Below are 19,472 nucleotides of genomic sequence, written 5' to 3' on the forward strand. Positions count from 1 at the left end.
TGTCTCCATTTTCCTCTGATGATCATAAATTATTTGTGACAACAAACGAGATCATCAGTGCAAATAATGCTATTTTGATATAGTTTTATGCTCACCCAGGACAAAATGCTGGCGTAGTTAAAACAATACCTCTTTAGTCCACAGGGGTGCAGGAATGAACAATGAATGAAACTGAAAGTTCCTCGGAACACCTTTAAGTGGATTTAAAAAAATCAGACGACAAAGACTTTTTCTTTCTTCTTCATAGCAGTTTATTTATAACAGTCATTTAAGGAAATATATTTCCACGGTCGAGTGCAATAATCATAGTTTGGAGGGGGGGGGGCTACTACACTCCATGCCTTGAAAGCAAACCAACCATTGCCCCATATTGCATTCGGTGAGATGTATCAAAATAAATAACCGTAGCTCTTCCACTGATTTTCACGCTAGAGGTGAAAAACACTACATGATTGCCTTCATCATTCATTCTCACAGGCTGGGTACCTTTACTGTCGAACTTAGTGAATAATATTGCATCGGCGCAGCTTTGAGCTACAGCTAAGAGAAACTTCACCAGTCAAACTTGAATTAGCTCTTCTTCACACATGCAAACGGACCACTGTCCAGCAGAGAACTCCAGCGAGATCCTCCACATAAACAGCTGACAACAACTGCCCACTCTTGTAATGAATCCTTTTTGGAACTTTTCGACACACTGGATTTGATTTACAATAAGATTACAAGCACCAAACAGTTTTGGTGATACGTGTATAACATGTAACAGGTTAACATATACTTGTGCAAATAAGATCAAAGCATGAGTAAGTGATATACGTCGATACATGGAGCGTGTTTCCAGGCGGAAACCCACTTTTACAACATGAACACTTCTGCTAACGTTTCTGTTAAAAGTCAAACCACGTTGGATTGTTTTTCCCCATAATGGGAAATAATGAATGTCAAACACGAACATAACAAAAAGCAGTTCCAAACCACAGTCAAATGCATGCAATTGTGGATCACCCACGCGCCGGATTAAAAAAAGAGGTAGATTCACGGAGCGCAAAACAAGGGAAAGCTCTTTTCTTTTTAAGAAGAACATTTAAAAGTAAGAAAAGAGAAACCTCACAGCTGTAAATCCTATTTTGCATACCCAAGCTGTGTTCAGAACTAGCCTGTCGCATAGTTTGGTGGTGCACTAACAGCACTTTTTAGCCTTTTAGGCTGTGCTATATATGGCTTTGGCTTGCATTGCTTCCTTAGGAATAGGTTGAATCCAGCAAAATTAGGTTACATACTTTAAACAGGAATATATATTTATATTTAAGTATAACGACACAGTTGTTGGTAAGTGACCCCTTCTATTTCTGCTACAGCAGCATTGACTGAAGCTCAGTGCTCTGAACTTGACACTGCGCACACATTATCGGATTTCTTTTAAACTCCCATTAACATGTCAAGTAATATAAATTATGTAAAACATGAAATGAGTATAGTCATTGGATTGCAACCAGACGCATCATAATACACAAGGAACATTATTTTGTTTTGGTGATATATGCAGCTGAACATTTCAAAACATCCTACCATAGAAACATACATAGACAGCCCTGAATAAATTCTAGTGCAATATATTTAAAGCTAACATAACAAAGGTGGAATGCCAGGGATGTGCATACAACTACCTGTACTGCAGACAGGTAAAGAGAGATTGAGAGAGAGTAGGGGAATATACTGTGAGAGAGGCTGGAGGAAAAAGAGCAATAAAAAGGAGCCAGCTGTGGCCCACACTGGACTTGCAGGTGTGTGTCCAGTTATCTGACACTCTGTGACATGTGCAGAGGCGTCAGCATCTCTTCAAAAATAGCTCCTTTCACATTGGAACCTCTCAGGTTGGCTTCTTGTAGATCGCAGCCGGACAGGTCACAGTTCTGCATTAAGAGGGCGCAGACAAAACGGTTAGAACAGCAGGATTAAATGGGTCAGATGAAAGACCTGCCACTTAACTGGAGAACCGTAATGTTACTGTATATTAGTGTGTATACAGAAGCTGGTAGGAAAACTGTCACACTTTCGATGGACACTAATTGTTTCAAATTAGTCATTTTTGTCTATGAAATGCCAAAATAGTGAAAGCTGTCCCAAGGCTTAAGTTAGCCTATTGTTTTTTTTTACCCAGCCAAGAGTCTCCAAAGATATTCCCTTTACATTCATGAAAGACGAAGAAGAAAAACAGAAGATATTAACATTTGTAAAGCTAGAACCAATTCATTTGGGCCTTTCTCTCAAAAGCATGACCTACATCAATTATCCATTAAAAATAAAACAGATTAAAAGCCATTTCGGCAAAAGATTTGGAACAGTTTATCAAAATTATCTTTAAGAATATTTATCCTTTTTAGCCCTACACATTTGCCACACTACATAAGATTGCCTGCTGAGTCAAGATGAGCGTTTTTAGAGATAATCCCGTCCAACAGCCCTGACTCACCTCCAGATCTGTCCCTGCTAAAGTGGCTCCCCGCAGGTTACAATTCTTCAGCTTTGCATTTTTCAGAGTGGCCACACGCAGGTTGACCCCAGTCATCTGGCTTCCTTCAAAGTCAACTCCTTTCAGGTTAGCGCCTGATTACAAAATACATTTAGTTAATAATACACACAACTACAAATGTGAAACTTGTTCCACTTTTATCTGGATTTTGCAATGAATAACCTTCAAGGTTGGCCTTCAGTCCAGATGGATCTTCAAAATTGCATCCTTTGAGAGAAGCTCCCTCCGCATTGGAGCACAGCATCTTTACACCTTGTAAGTTGGCACCCTTCAAAAGAAAGCAACGCAAAGATATAAAAGGATGACAAGTGTTCTTGTGAGTTCATATATTTAGCTACTCCCTACACGAAATGGATGTGAAGTAAACAGGTTGAGGAACTAACATTCTGCTTGTTATTTGTTTAGTGAGGTGAATGTGAGATAAGTTGTGTGCCATTGGCAGACATGTTTAAGAACAGAATGGCCGTTCTTCCACACAAGCTAAGCCAATGTTCACACCAGAAGGAGGGCCAACAGTTACAAATAATACAATAATCATACATGCAGCTCAGACAGGAGAAACAAATGTTCCTTTTATTAAGTGTTTTTGCACCTGTTTTCATCATATTTGGACACTTTATCTGTACATGATGGATTCAGTGCTAATAAGGAGAGAGTTTTTCAGACTTACGTCCAGGTTGGCTCCAGAGAGATCGGCGCGCTCCAGATTGGAGCAGCACAGGTTGGCATGGCTCAGATTGCAGCGGCTGAGATTAGCCATCTTGAAATTGATGTAACGCAGATCGAGTCGGGACAGATCAGCACCACTGAAATTAAGGCCCTAAAAAAACCCAGCAACAGTCATAGAGTCAAACTTTGGCTCCATACGGTGGACTGATGGGGTCAAGGAGAATGTTTTCACTCTTCTGTACCTGACAGCGGAGCTCGGACTTGGTGGGCGTTGCCAGGAGAAAACGAACAAACTCCTTGCGGGAAAGGGGTGAGTGATCCTCGGCTGGCTGCGAGTTCTGTACGGAAAGCAAGTATATGCGGTGAATCACGATGCATTCAAGGGACTGATTTCATTACAAAATGCAAATTAAGTTTGCTTCTACATTACCTTGATTGCTACTTCCAGCTGTTCGGCGAGCTGCTCGATTCCAAAGAACCGAGCCTCCTCCAGGACACCTGGAAGACATTTGGGACAGCGTTACCAATCTGTGCTGATTTAATAGGGAAATTGCTATGGGAATATTATTTGGCATTATCCGCCAAAAAAAGCTTACCTCGTATATTTATGCCTTCATTGATGATGAGCTGGCCGTGTCTCAAGTAGTTGAGGATAGGCTCAAAGTATTCGGGGCTGCGGTCGATTAGGTAAGCCCCGTGTTGGTCCTGCCTGTTGCCCCACACATCTGGAGCAAACACAGAGGTTGACAAGAACCCATTTAATAAAAACTAAATGACCAAACTTATCTAACTTTCCGATAGGCTAGTCTGCTCTGGAGCCATTGATTACCTTTCTCTCCAAACATGTGAGCAAGCATACTCTCTGGTTCCTTGCTGACCAAGGTGCTCCTGAACACAAAAACAGACACATAAGTGAACTCTACCATAGAAACCGACGAACCGTAACATAAATATACATTGACTATGGAATTGCAATCTCAAGGTGCGTGTAGTGTGTTTAATGCTAGTATAGAGAAAACAGCACTAAGACAACAGATACCTGGTGGTGGTGAATGGACGACCACCAATGTTAAGGGTCAGCCAATCAGTGTGTGCTCCCTGCAGATTAGATGCAACCTTGGCTTCATTTTGAGGGTCTGTGGTATAAAAAAAGAGGAAGGCACACAGAGTCACTGAGACCATATTCACACTCTTGCCTGACAGCATGAGCCTTGTTCAGCAGACATGATAACAACACTTACCAATAAATGGATCTCCTTCTGACACATACAACACGTCATCATCTCTGTTGGAAAAACACAAGATACACAGACAAGTCCCACAGTGAGTTGACATGCTCATGATGCTACCAGCAACATGTTTACCTTTATCCCGTGAGCTTACCTTATAAGGGCAATGTCATCTATGAGACCACCCTTTCCATTGTATAAACAGGAGGCTTTGATTCCTAACTTATTGCTCGCGACGGATAGTAAGTCGGACAAGGTCCCGTATACTGCTACAACCTAAAGAGAAAAGATTAAAATGCAGTGGGTTGTGAAGGATTAAAGCCAGAAGCAAAGTGGGTCAATCCTTTACCAGATGTATGCGTCGCAGTTACCAATGTTGGGCTACAGTTACCTGACACAATTTATCTGAGGTGTGGAAAGAATAACATTAGGACCATCGTTAACCTGGACTTCATATGACTATTATTCATACACGGTGTAGTCACATTGTAAGACTATTAAGTTAGCTATAATGAAACACGTATGCTCAGTGGAAAAAGCCAGTCATTCTGCGGGCCAAGCTCCCACCGCGAACTACTTCTCACCCACCTTGCCATTTTTAGATGTCCCGTTAACAAATAAGGTAACTCTTCTCATTCTTTAGGCGCTGTGGTTATAACTAATTTGTTACAACTACAAAAAAAAGAGTGGTGTTCGCCAGTTGACACTTCCTCGCCGATTCAAGCTGGCTAGCTAGCAGCATCAGACAACAACACGAGACAAAAGATGCCTTCAATGGCGACAGGAAAATGTGTTAGTTAGTGCATACGCACGTTCACAATATTCTCAAACTATGTTAAGGCTGGGTAAAAGTTGAATATCCCAGCCTCACGGCTAAATGCACACACACTAACAGGCTTAATCATTATATTTATTGTCAGCGTATCCTATACAAAAAATTTTCTTAAGGCATTTAAAGTCAAATGAAAATAGAGTAAGAATAAATAGCCAAACAAAAAAACGAGGAGTAGGAATTTGATGATGAATTGTACAATTAAATTATCCGTTTCAGCAATGCAATAATTCTCATATCATAATCAGTGTGCCAACACAGCACTGTGCTGTCGCTTGTTTTCCTACAAATAAAATGCTTCTAGACTCAAATAATCGCGGACGTCAAACTCACTTAGAGAGCCCCTGAAGGGGGCCTTCTGACTGCAGCTCTGCGATTGGTCGGAGCGTTCATACGTATGCACGCTTGTTTCATGCGTCGGGTGGTCTAGTGCAGACGTTTTGATATGTACTTTTTCATCTTGTAGAACACAATTAAGGGAAATTCAAGGTGTTTTAGCCTGTATTTATTTTGTTAGATAACATTTTTGTTATTAGGGTTAACGTTAATTGGCCTCTTAACTTCAGTTTTGGGCTCGTGTGTTACGAAGCTAGTCTTCTCGGTGGTTGAAATGCACTACAAAGTTATCGACCACTACAGAAGAAGACACGCGGGGCTGTCAAACACCGTAGTGTTTAATCATATCTGTAATTCAAAAACTAGTGTTCTGCTCCAGGTTTGAATCAATCATATTTTGATCCTGTTTGTGCCAAGCAGCAACACAATGGCGTCTGATAGACAACATTGTTCTTGTTGCTCCCATCCAGTCTCCTCTCCTAGTGTTTACCAGACACTGAATGAAATGGATTTTGAACGAGGTTTGCATTACTGTTTCAGTTATGTCAGTGGCTGAGTTTAAGCATGGCTATAATACAGTTGTAGAATACAAATGCTATCAGTTTAGTTTACATTATGTCAGTGAAAGCATGGACCTCTCTAATGCTGTGCTATGTGTCATTCTTCTATGCAGGTATCTGGTCTGCTGCAATGGACGGGGACTTGGAGAGGGTCAAGTACTTGGTTCAGAAGGGCACAGAACCCAACCTGAGAGACGCAGCCGGATACACAGCTCTGGTGAGTTAACTGGGAAGAGGTGTGGTTTTTTTGTGTGCACTGTTCCTCTGTGTCTAAATTCCTGCATCCTCATCATCTGTGTGTGTGTGTTTTATGTCTCAGCACTATGCAAGTCGCGGTGGCCATCATGCTGTGTGCAAGTTTCTTCTTGAGAACGGTGCCTGTGCGTCTCCCCAGACCCCGGGCGGTGCCACGCCTCTCCATCGAGCAGCTTACTGCGGCCATGTGGATGTGGTCGGACTGCTGTTGCACCACAGAGCAGACCCGATGTGTTGTGATGATGACGGTGCATCTCCTCTACATAAGGTGCCAAATTTCAGGGCACTCCTTAACATATAGATATTACACGCTGTACACCTTTCTATCAAAGTGTATGTATGTTTATTGTCTTTATTTATTGTTATTTATTCATGAACTGCCAGCTGTTCATTTCGGGAGGGGATTCTTCTAGTAATATGTCTGGTTGTTAGTTCATTGTGTTTTTCTAAAACTTCAATAAGGGTGTGTTTAAAAAAAGAAAATGCAGAATTTCCTACATTAAGCAAAATAAATCCAAATCAGAGAGATGGTTTGATGACCATTGGACCCATGCCTTTATTTGTTGCTCTGTTCAATGCTTGTTTAGGCTGCAGAGCGGGGTCGTGAGGAGGTGTGTCAGCTGCTTCTGGAGCACTGTCCGGCACTGTGCAGCCAGGTGAACAAGAGGCTTCAGCTCCCCTACCAGCTGGCCCCACAGGGAGACCTGCAGGAGCTCCTAAAACCACCCCGGTGACAAACTGCATCTGGGACACACCAAGTTGCCAAAGTCAGACACATTTTATGGACTCAAGACATAATAGGTGAGGGTGTGCTTAGTTTAGGATTACGCTGATCTTGACCTGGATTCACTACATTTGGCTGCTTTTCTTCTCAGCTGAACATCATCGAAGAAGCACATTTTATACTACCTAACCCCAAACATCATTCTGTTCTCCCTCACACCAATGCTACAGAAACTGTGAAATGTCAGTTACCAGCATTACGACTGCACCTTTATCGGATCATCGTCAAATAAATTATTGGGGGCATTCGTGGTGTAGTGAGTAGAGCGCCCGGATTCGACCCGTGGTCGTGCTCTGCATATCCCCCCCCCCCCCTCTTTGCACCATTTCAACTATTTCTCTACAAATCTAAGTCTAATAAAGCGTCAAACGCCAAAAAAAAATCTTGAAAAAAAAAGAAATACTAATTGTAATTATTCACAGTCACACCTTAATGTTGTGTAGCAGCACTGAGCATTAATGTTTGTTTTATGATTTCACTGTGGAATTATCCTGACATACAGATTTCTAAGTTCAGTTCATGAGCAGAGCAGCAATAACTTAGCCAATGACAGACATAGAGATGGACAGACAGACGTGAACAGCAGTCCACTTTAAAAGGCACAAAGTCATGTTTTGAGGGCTGAATTTTCCTTTAAATCTGCACCTAAAGCCTCAACTATGTGTTGAAATGAAATGATCTGACTTGAAAAGGACAAAAAGCAACACCTCCTCAGAATAATAACAATAAAACTGCCACAATTACATAAAATGTTAATGCTTGATGCAATATGTTGAGTCAGAGCCTCTTCCAAGCCCCTTTTAAGTGACCTACAGATTATGGGTTGGAGTCATTTTGTTGATATTCACAGTGAACTCACGTGGGCAAAAAAACAGCATTTTCTCTTACTGCAGCATTATTGATTTTTCACATAGAATATGTGGCACGTTCGTTTGTATTCAAACTAGAAGCCAAAAATCGTCCCTACATCTGTATATTTTTTTGACTCTGTCAGACTGATATACCACACGATGGGCTGCCTGCAGGAACCACTCACAGATTTACAGTATGTGAAGTGATCCTAGCCTTTTTTTTGCTTTTTAGATCTTGGGCAGCAGGGGGAGCTATTGTATAAAAAACGGCATGCATTTGGTCCCGTCCACCATGTGAATTAGCTGGCAGCTCACACACACAGTGACCTCATTCGATCCTCCCAGCCAGCACACTGTTGGAAAACTAAACAGGGGTAACTGTTAGAAAGAGAGAAAAGCATCAGTGTGGCTGTTAGTGAGCTGATAGTGAGGCATCATGGATGGGCACCACTGTTAAGACTTATTACTTGTTAGTTTTTGAATGTCATTTTGACATGTTTGTTTCATTAGACATGTTTGTTTCAACATTTGACATGCTCTTTAGGAACAGTCATGCTTAGTCTACATATTTTGCTAGTTACTTGTTGCTACAGGAGCACCATGTTTTAATTGCTTCTACTGTTCTAGTTAAATGTCTGCTTGACGTATTTTAGCAAATTCTCGGGAACCTACTGCTTCAGATGTAAAGCATTTACACTTGATAGTCTTTGTATTTGTGCCTCACTGATCTCAAACCACACAACTCTGCTGCAACCGGTAAATGCTAATTAGCCATACCCGCTGTTATTGATACCTCTTTGTGTATCCTTGTGACCTGAAATGGAATATTTAGGTAAATATAAATAATAGCGTCACCATCTCACATTGTTTATAGGTCCATTCACTAGCATTTACATGCAAAGGGAGCAGAGGATGGAAGCCAGGGGGGGTGAGTAAAAGGATGTTGATATTTCCATATCTGCTGAAACAGATGGAAATACTTTGAGCCATTGTCTCGTGCACTTACTTATTCAAAGCATGTTCAATAAGTAGCACATGCACATATACAAGAGACAGATAGCCATGGCCCCAAGTGAGGTCCTGCACTTCTCCTGCGCTCCCGCAGTCCACACAAATACATAACCCCGCGACAGAAACCCTCTCACTGCAGTCTTAACAGGAACGTTCATTGGGTCCGCCGGTGGGTGGTGGTTCCAAACTAAACTACCTTCTAAAAACCACATCCAGTGCCGTGACTGGAGGGGTGCCAGGCCACATCTGGAGCTCATTGCAGCTGACGCCACACAGCACAAGGAGACGGGGGTGTCGGGCGGTGGAGGTTGGGGGTAGGGGTTTAGGTGGGGTGGGGTGGAATGGGGGTATTTTAGCTCCCGAGAACTAAGCCAAGAGAGCTTTTTACGCTCAGTGACCAGTTCCTTCTTTACAAACAGCTGGAGAGCTATAGGAGGATCACCCATTTTGAGTGCCACATGTCAGTAATAGCATGGGGTTTGCTCAGCCTTTTTTTCTTCATTTTTCTCTCTCTCTCTCCCGGCCACTGAGGAGATTGTTTCAGAGATATCCGTGTTTGTTTTCCAAACAAAGCGCATTATATACAACTTGAATCAGAACCAGTGATTTTGAGTGGCACACAGACTGTCACAGCCGCCCACAGCACCGTCTTGACTGTTCCCTTGCCAGCTTCTATGCAACATAATCAAAGTTGATGTCTGAGATTTGCCTTCAGTGAGAGAGCTAATGAAAACCCTCTGTGTCACTCCGTAAAAACCAGAGGAATATTAAAAGGGCCTCTCATTCTTTTTTGATAATTTTTCCCTGAGCTGGTTTGAATTTGAGAGCTGCCTTTCGCCTCTAATGTGGAAACAATCAGAAACTGGCCCGCGTTGGGTGAAAATGAGCAGCCTTGTCAGGAAAAAATAAATGAAAAGAAATTTTCCACGTTTTTTTTTTCAAAGTCTCTTTCAAGTAAATGTATGCTACTTAAAAACTGTTTTGTCTGTACAAATGTTACATGAAGAGGTATCTAGAAGAGCGAGGTGTGATTTTGGTCCGTCTCTCGTGTAACGTGAGGACTTTGGGGAGGACTCCACGAGATGAGGAATTTGAGTTACTGCTCTGTTTAGTGAGATTTATTTGGAAAGCAATGAAACTTCCTGGCCCTGGAACCCACTTCCACCATAATGAGCCCAAGTTAAACCAGGGCTGGATGTTATTTTCCTCCAAAATAGAAGGTGGTCTGTGTGCCATGCATGCGTGGAGGATTTGGAAGTCGGCGCTCAGGACTTTATTTTAAACAGCCCTTTGGCCTGAGCTTGGATGATGAGAACAGCTTGTCCTCTGTCCATATTTCTACAGTTTGAGAATTATGTCTAGGCTGCAAAATTAGTCCTTTTTTTTTTAGGCTACAAAAAATTATGTAGCACTAAAAAAAAACTGTAATTCTCCTTTGCATCACATTGTGCCAGATGTCAATTTTCTCCATTTTGGGCAAAAATCTTAAAGGTGTAGTCAGCGATTCTAGAGAATGCATGTTGTCAAAATCACTTTTTTTGTTAAAATCAGTGAATATCTCCTCATGATCTGCTACCTGTCCACACTGTCTGTGCTGGGGGGGGGGGGGGAAATCCAGTTTTAATACACAGCCTGGGCTCTGTAAACGGTCATGTTGCTTGCTAGTCACGATGAGCATCCTTTGTTTACATACCCTTTATTTATATACCAATTTACACAGCCCAGGCTGTGTACACCGGATTTATTTTCAGCGCACAGTAGGCTACGGACAGGTAGCCGATGGTCAGGAGATATTCACTAATTTAACAGAAGTGATTTTGACGTTCTCCAGAAGGGCTGACTCCACCTTTTTTAATGCTTGTTTTCACAGATAAAAGGGTCATCTGGACCTTATCTTTCCTGTGTCCAGCTGTACAAAATGAAAGGCATCCTCTGGTCTCCCAGCTGCCCTGGCAGAGCCCGACCTGTCCGAGTTTCTCTCAAAGTAATCAGGTAAATGGCTGGCAGATGGGCACACGTTTAGAAGTGGAGTGCCAGACTCCTGCGTGGAGGACCGCCCCTCGTTGTCTCATTTGCATCGGGGGGGAAATGGGAGAGCGTTGGTGTTGGGTGAGCGGGGCGTATGTAATCAAATCTACGGGAGCTGCTCCTCAAGAGATGCTGCATAATCCAATTTAAGTCCACTCCCACTTCAAAGCAGCATGTTGACTGCTGCTTGAAGTGATGTTGCAGATCTTACACTCCCAGGTCAGCGGGTGATAAGAGCCATGAGTCCAGACATGAGGCAATCAGTGCTACTGCTGTGGGAAAAGTCTTATCAGGTGATCCAGCCCAACACAGACAGGACCATGCCAACAACATACTCGTGACCTTAAAGGGATAGTTCAGTATTTTTTTTTAAATGGGGTTGTATATAGTACTTATGCATAGTTAGTCTGTTACCTATATGAAAATGGCGATCAGCGCAGTCATTTTAAGGAGTTTGGGGCAGACATCGCTGTTGCAGAGGTCAGCATTGTAGTGTTGCAGAGGGGGCCAGCAGACAAATTTTTTTTTCGCCATAGATGTATATAAGTGCTTACCTTAAAAAATAAATATCCGTTCAATTGTACGCCATACGTAGGATTTGTTTCACTGCTGATTTGCAGAATGATATGCTGCACTGCACCGGCCAGAGTTGGTGTAGTAATACATGGCCGAACTACGCTTGAAAAAGTGCAAAAATATACGCCTGTCTGCCGATGCAGTGCAGTGTATCAGTCAGCAAATCAGAATTGAAAAAATCCTACTTTGAGGGTACAAACGAACTGATAATATTTGTTTAGGCAAGCATGTACACGTATATGTGTAAACCTTTTTTCAGCTGGCCCCTTCAGCAACAGTATAAAGCTGACTTCTGCTACAAAGACGTCTCTCCCTGACTGTGCTGACTGTACAGATCTTCCAGCCATCTCAATATGAAATATGGAGGCAGTGTCAGTGGAATCCGGGGTCCTGCAGCCACACTTGGGCCGAAATGCAGATTTATACATCTGGACAATGTCAAAACATCCCTACCGGCAAACCACAATCATATTATCATACTCACAAGTTACCCCGGGAAATTGTGCTCAGTGAACATGCTGTGATTTTGGAGGGAAAGTTTATTTCCCCAGATGTTTTTTTTAGTTTTTTTTTCCAGGCTCAGTGGTGGATGGTGAAGTCTCTTTTTTTATTGATTATGGAGATGTAATCTTCTCAAAAGCAGGGCCAGACAAACAACCCATGAGCTGCACCATTGGAGCCAGAGGACAATTGATGAAGCTTTTGGGATCATATATCTAGGTCCCATCATACCGGACTGTTGCTACAAATCATATCATCCTATATCATCTGCCAAATCTGTGGAGGAACTTTTCAAAACTACTGTACGTACGTATCCCTTGTTCAGAACAATGGAGTACTTCCAGTGCTTTGTTCATGTGCACAGCTTTTACTTTATCGTCCACACTAAAGAGTGCTTTACTCACCTGTCTGTTATCAGTCCGACCAACTGACAGTTGTTAATATACTCAAATTTTTTTGACATTTCAGTCTTTTTTTCTCTGATAAGATTGTCAGTTTTTACATGTGGATGGAGTGTTTAAGAGTTTCCCCAAACTCATCCTAAACTACCTTAAGACATACTTAGGTTTATATCTCAACAATGGACCAAATAATTTTCTCTAATGTTGAAAGGACTTTGTCTGAGAGCTGAATCAACAGAGAATTGTCACCCAACTTTCTGCTTCTACGTTGCTTTATGGCTTCTTCCAAAAAATATTATTTGTTTTTGTTTTGATGTATTGTCCCCGCTCTGGTGGTTTCATTTTCAAACTGTAATATCCACCCTACGTTATCTGCTCGGCATATAAAACAGAACATTGTGGAGCGTTAAACCAGAGATGATTCAGATATTTAATTTAGGATTACTGGACATTACATTCATCATGTAGGCAGAAACAAGATCTCTAATGTTAAATACTTATGTTGCTTGCATTCTTATAGATTCAACCATTGAATAGTATATGAAGAAATTACGCTGAGCATACCCCCCCCCCGCCCCCCCCAAAAAAAACAACAACAACCCTAAAACATTAGACTCATACTTAGGCTTTCTGTATAAATCAGATCAGATGGATCGGATTCAACGTAGCATTCCGCCATCACAGGACATACTATTTGGAGAGCAATAAAATGGCAGAACTAATTGGCTTCATTTGGTGGTGATTATTCACGACTGAAACAATGCGGCCGACACCACGTTTGTTGAAGAGAACTCTAAATTCACAACTGCGGCCACAATACTCCCCATTCAGTGTGTGAATGAGGGAGGGGGGCGGGGGGGGGGGGGGACGCAACACCGGGCTGCACGTGTAATTGAACAAGATGGTTACGCTGATGAACTAAGTAAGACTCATAGGGGCTCGCGTCCCTCTGTCAGCAGGTGCCCGGCACACACTGGCCCATTCATATGCGCATTCCTGTCTCTCCACTGGCAGCCCAGCAGGTTTCCTCTCGGCCACTCACAGGACAGAGGCCGACGCACACAAAGGGTCTTCAATCTGTTTTTAGACAACAGCCAGCATAAAGGCCCCGGAAGAGCCACAACAGGGCAATGTCAAAGAGCAGGCTGAGGTTGCGGGGGGATGGCGAGTAGTAGCTTGGGTGGGGTGGGGGGGAGGGGGCCCTGATGTAGGACAGGGGCGCTGCTGATGGATGGATGAGGGCTGGGCAACGTAGTGGAAGACCTATCTCAGGTTTTTTGTGAATAAAGGAGGATATTTGTACTTGCCTGGTAACAATGGAATGCAAACACAAGAAACGAGGACAATAAAACACCCACTTTGGGGGCGATGAAGGAGATGCTAGGGAAATCATCATGCAAAGCATCCCCGGGCCAGATATATTGTTCGCTGTGAAGATTGTATGACTCTCTGTTTGTTCCCATGCTGCTTCGGTGGCTTAGCATGCCTTCGGTTTGCCTTTGCATAAGGTATATTCCCGGCTTTGACAGTGTCCGGGAACATTTCCTTACGCTGAAAGCAAGTGGGGAGTGATCAGAAATGCCCCACCTCATCTTGAAACAGACTTGTGTGCAGGCTGTGCTTTTGTCGGTGCTTTTGTTTTAAGCGAAAGGTCAACTGACTAAAGGTAATGACAGCGATTCTGGAGAACACTGTCAAAATCACTTTTTGTCAAAATCAGTTCATATCTGTCCTTACTGTGGGAGAGCTGACCAAAAATATTGTGTTTCAGACAGCCTAGGCTCTGTAAACTGCTATAGAAAGAAAGGGGCCCACCGTAGCTTACAAAGGGACCATTTACAGAGCTAGGCTGGGTAATAAAACTGGATTTTCATTCAGCGCATACACATTATGTAGTTGATCGTAAGGAGATATTCACCGAGTTTGACAAAGTGATTTTGACAACAAGCATTCTCCAGAATCGCTGACTTCACCTTTAAAGTCTTGGTCCTATCTCAGATAATGCATCTCACTAATTTGGGTGTAATTATTGATTTAAAAAACTCTATGCCCTCATTTTATAGCCTTTCAGGTACGTCCTGTTGGCGCTCGCCGATATATTCTTGAGTTACCATGGCATGTACTCCTCACAGGGGACGGGTTAATGATTAAAGATTGCAGCTTCGTCATATTAGCCCCACGTAACAACACAAGTTCTGCTTTCACTCTCCTTTGTGAGCCAGTGAACCAGTGCAGAAACGTAGACAGTGCGTCTCCCTGTGCTGCTATAAACAACCAGAGACCTTCTTTTATTGGTCTGCAATTGCTTTTTCTTAATATCTTTCATCTGTTTTGCACAGATTTGCCCACGCAGAGCTGTCAACATTCAGACTAGGATGGAGATTGCCAGAGTTCAGATGTATCACTCATCTCCCATCATCAGAGAGTGACAATAAGGAACCAAATGAATAAACTATCACCATATGTTGTGAATTCCACCGAGGCTTAAGTGTGCTGGGTAGAACTTATCATGAACAGATTGATGCACATCTCAGGGGAACTCTTCGTCAGTGACACAGAAAGATGAAGAATTGCCCATAAACTGTCTGGTTCCACACCGCCGTCGCATCAAAAGATCTCTCTCGGTCGTCGTTTTCATGCTCTGAAACTGTAAGATGTGGCTGACTGCAGCACATGCACGTTTAACTCTCACTATTAGTTACCCTAATAAAGATTTGTGCCTTTTCGCTGGTATGCATGCGGTTGAAACATTCACACTCCATCTGCTGCACAGTTAGCAGCTCTCTTTCAACTTAATTTGAGCACGGAGTGCATTTGACAAAAAAGGCGGTTTTTGAAATGCTGAGAGTAAGAGTGTTTGGCTAAAATACACACAAGGAAAAGTTCACATTTTGGATAATATGCGTAGTTGCTTCAAGTTTGATGAAAAGATGGATACTACTCATATTTGTACCGTAAATCAAGACCAAAAAGTAGTTCAATAGATAAACCACACCACCCCTCTCTCCAATTTTCATGGTAAGCTAAGCTTACGGGAAGTTAGCATAAGACCTGAGAGTGATGTCAGTCTTCTTACTCTAAGAAAAACAAATATGCCTTATTCCCCATAATGTTGAGCTATTCCTTTAAAGCACTCCAATGCTGGTCCCACCACACAGTTTGGTTTCAGACAGCACAAGGGATCAATACATCTATGTCAAATTCCAAATATGTGTATACTGTACATTTGATGCATGTAACTGATTTAACTGAGGAGGAGAAAAAAAATAAAAATTCACAATAACAGCATTAATGTAACTTTACCCATCTCCTTCTACCTCTACTGTGTACTGGAGTTAAAGACAGTGTTTGTATCCAGATGCATTACTGGTGTGACTCATATTTTCATACAGTATATTGTTAAGTTGTGATCTCCTCTTGTACTTTTACCTTATAATGTACATAACATTAGAATTTTAGTTGGATCAATTATAGTATCCATGCTTCTAACACGGATGAGTCTAAAGGTCCTGTATCATTATGCCAAGATACTCCTGCTGATAGAAACTCAGTGTGGGGCTCGTGTTGGAACCGGCATATTGGCCCCAAGATAATATTTGCTTTCTCACTATAGGACCAGTAGTTCAGTGGACCAGTAGTTCAGTAGAGCAGCATCAGTTGGTGCGAATTTGGATCTCCAATAACTTGAGGCAAATGATAAAGTCACCTCGCTTTGTGCGCTTCCCTAACCTCACCCAAGGTTAACATCGCATTGGAGATGAAAGGCCAACACATGTCGAGACGCAAATCTGTTTCTTTGTCATCCAGTTCTTTAATCTAAAGGACCAAGCTGGCCTTCATGTGTCTCTGCAGCTTCAGTCGTCAATCATTTGTCAATTGTGACATGAAATCAAAGACCATATGAGCTCTTCGGATATGAGCTGCTACAGTATGTGTTTGATCAAGCAAACTTGCGTGTGTGCTGATCCGGCACATACATTTGAAATTGTGTTGCTCTTTGAAACGTTGCCAAAGCATATGATCTTAACGCCAGCACAATAAAGCATGCTTTATAGTTCCCCTTGAACGGGAATGTTGATGAAAGTGCCTACTTTCGGTTAAAGAATTAGTATTCATGTTGGTTATCTGAAATCTTGCAAATAAAACAAATGTCCTGCCTCGAAGATAGTTGTTTCTTTGCCGGGGGCGAGTGTCTAGGGACAGAGGGTGCGGTATTGCTGCACAGATTGTAACGCCTATACTGAGGCAAAGTGATACTTGTGATGTTGGGCTCTGTAAATAAAATGTATTTGATTAAACCTTTGTCTGAGCTATCGTGGTTTTAACAAAGATTCTACATTTTAATTTGGAAAGTTTAGCTGTTAAAGTTGTCCCTAGGAGCTTGGCTTCTTTTTATAATGCTACACACAGTTATATTATTGTGTTTTTTCATCTTAATGGGACTTTTTTTTCAGTGTCCTTTCAAAATAAAAGTGTTCAATAAAAAAATGCCGCCTGTCATCAAAAGCCCCTACAGTATGTAAACTGGAAACAATGACCATACTGGGATCTTGTTGAACTACTTTGTTTTACCATTTATTTTATTTGGGCTATTATGTAGTTTTCTTGTAGTGTTTTTTTTTTTTTTTTTTTTGTAAACAGGACAAAGTTTGTAGTGAGTTCATTAGAGTAGAGTAGGCTATATCCACTGTTGCAGTTGAAATGTAATGCAAGGCTCCTAGTAATTTTAAATCACAGTATTTGCCTGTGTGTTGTGACGGTCCCCAGTCCCACAATGCAAAGAGCGCGATGTGGAGATTTGGTGGAGCTCTGCTGGAGAGGTGCTGTGGATGGCAGGGGGAGCCAGGTTTCTACCGACCTGCACCAAGCTGAAAAGTTACGCCCTGAACAACGTCGAACATCCGGCTTTATGACTTCAAAATAAAATCCGCACTTTTATCACAGAAAAGATCAGCGTTGGGTTGTGTCAAACCAACAACAACGAAATACGTTGGCATGGACAATGCATTGAATGTGGAGTGAGCATGTAGTGTGAAAATGATTTACAATGTAATATGTATGGCCACAGTATGGCCTGTTTCCAGATCAATTGCCCTCCATGAGAGGGTTTTCACTAGATTAAATAACTTTAACAAAGACACTCAACAGAGCAATGTAAAGTTTAGAAAAAGTTGGCTAATAATTAATTAAACATTCTTAGGAAGCAAAAATGTGTTTGAAAAAAACAGTGGCAAGTTAAATCTGTAGCCTAGCCTACTCTTTGATGTAAAATTGTGCTTTTTCTGTTCTCTGTAACTGTAGACAATAACCACTAATTAATGTACCGAATGCATATTCCCCAGACAGTGCCCTTTCAAAATGTCCAATTTCTGTGATTTTACCTTTAGAGGTAGGTCTATTGACCTATCACAATAAATTGCTAGTATAGGCTCTAGAATTGGAGCTAACTTTGGGCCTATTTTACAAAGCAGAACTAAATAGGCAGCTGGGTAAAAGCAATGTATTTAGTCAACTCGTACAGTATATCATCCCAGACCAGTAAAGTTTTCCAGTCGAATGCTGTCCATAAATTCTAGTCTCTAGTAGTTGGTCATGGCGGCTTTTATTTTATGCTCAGATTCCGGAAGTGGCCTATGTGACTGTGTGCGTATTGACTGTGGTCCGAAGGATGCTCATATTCTCAGATTTAAGGGGGGAGGTTTGGAGCAGTCCGGACTCTCGTTGTTAAACAGCATTTCTCCGCCAGGGAAGGTCCAAAATACTTTCTAGGATTCACTTAAAGTACCACTCTTCTGTCAGAATAGAACACGGAACGACATTTTCGTTTGCGGATATTGTGTCGGAGAGAGTTGAGCAACTTTAGGACACAGTTTTCGGAGGTGAGGTGGACGTGATTTCATCGCGAGCGAAACGTTTTGGGATAAAGGGACTACCACGAACCACCGCATAGGCTACACTCGCGTCGTCTCTTCGGCTGTTTAGGTTAGCTAGGTAAGATATAAGAAGGGTGTCACAGAGGAAAGCACAACTCAACGTACAGGTGTTTAAAGACAAAAAAGCCAACTTAAAACTATAGAGCAAGTTTTTTCCGCTCCGTTGGTTATTTGGGTTTTTTTCGGAGCAGGGGACGCACATTCTTTTCTTCTGTCGCACAACTTTGGCAGAAATATGCGCAAACTTGTTAGCCAAGCGTTGATAGCTCGGAATGAGTGAGTGAGCGAGCTTCGTTAACGGGCCACCACACATTTCTTTCTGGAATCTACTGGTTTTCGGGAAGTTTTTCTGTATCCAAACGGAGCTCGGGAGTGGAGTCTTCCTTATCTGACCAACGCTGGCTGTTCCACAGCCCCCCGCCAGTGAGGTGAGGAGATTCTTCATTCACTCTTTGATTTAGCTTCACTTTACTTTAAAACGTTTACGGGCTAAATGGAATAGCTGTTGCTCCCCATTGTTATGAGTTGACTGTTTTGACGAACCTCCTGTCCCAGAAAGTTGCTGATTAAATAATTGTGGGTAAGAACGAAGTTATTTAATTTCTGACTTCCAACCACCTGTTTATCTTTTGTGCTGTGAAATGAGCAAAATGGGGGACTTGTTCATGTTCGTAGGCTACTTTGTTTTCTTGAGACCCAGATAAATAGAGAGAGAGAGTGGGCTATGTTTCATGCGTAGTAACACCTCAGTCTTCCCCATGCTTGAAAAACGAGGCTACAAACGGTAACGTTAAAGCACAAGGCCCTAATATTGCCTGCGGTTCTTATAACCGCTTTGGTTTTCTGTCTCAAGTGAGGTCAGGCGCCTTTAATCACATTGGATCATTTACTTGAATACATTCTTGCCACAGCAAAACATTCTTGCTAAAGCAAAGGTTTGACTGCACATGATGGCGAAATGCCTTTTACTACA

General features: G+C 42.1%; 3 protein-coding genes across 7 annotated transcripts in view; 2 read left to right on the forward strand and 1 right to left on the reverse strand.

The window, feature by feature from the left end:
* Positions 1-243: 243 nt before the first annotated feature.
* On the reverse strand, positions 244-5,172 carry kctd9a (potassium channel tetramerization domain containing 9a). The gene is made up of 12 exons (XM_080041572.1): positions 5,020-5,172; positions 4,586-4,707; positions 4,444-4,487; positions 4,242-4,338; positions 4,032-4,090; positions 3,799-3,927; positions 3,633-3,700; positions 3,445-3,540; positions 3,204-3,353; positions 2,696-2,801; positions 2,474-2,607; positions 244-1,913 (listed from the first exon to the last, which is right to left on the reverse strand). Exons 1-12 carry the CDS (start codon positions 5,065-5,067, stop codon positions 1,797-1,799), a joined length of 1,170 nt encoding a protein of 389 aa, XP_079897698.1. The 5' UTR covers positions 5,068-5,172; the 3' UTR covers positions 244-1,796.
* A 531-nt stretch (positions 5,173-5,703) lies between these two features.
* ankrd39 (ankyrin repeat domain 39) lies at positions 5,704-11,052 on the forward strand. Of its 2 annotated transcripts, XR_013845208.1 has the most exons (5): positions 5,704-6,120; positions 6,273-6,376; positions 6,479-6,682; positions 7,002-7,215; positions 10,931-11,052. XR_013845208.1 is itself a non-coding variant. In XM_080041583.1 (4 exons), the coding sequence occupies exons 1-4, from the start codon at positions 6,027-6,029 to the stop codon at positions 7,146-7,148; spliced, it is 549 nt and encodes a 182-aa protein (XP_079897709.1). In that variant the 5' UTR covers positions 5,704-6,026; the 3' UTR covers positions 7,149-7,499. The 2 variants fall into 2 exon arrangements, 1 of the variants encoding a protein (XP_079897709.1); XM_080041583.1 differs by lacking the exon at positions 10,931-11,052 and having other exon boundaries at positions 7,002-7,499.
* Positions 11,053-18,270: 7,218 nt separating this feature from the next.
* The window catches only part of fgfr1a (fibroblast growth factor receptor 1a), a 30,000-nt gene continuing 28,798 nt past the window's right edge, over positions 18,271-19,472 (forward strand). For all 4 annotated transcript variants that reach the window (XM_080051234.1, XM_080051236.1, XM_080051235.1 and 1 more), the window contains exon 1: positions 18,271-18,927. The gene's annotated coding sequence lies outside the window, so the exon portion shown is untranslated. The remainder of the gene's footprint in view (positions 18,928-19,472) is intronic.

This window comes from Ammodytes marinus (assembly GCF_949987685.1).
Source record: "Ammodytes marinus genome assembly, chromosome: 2".
NCBI lineage: Eukaryota > Metazoa > Chordata > Actinopteri > Uranoscopiformes > Ammodytidae > Ammodytes > Ammodytes marinus.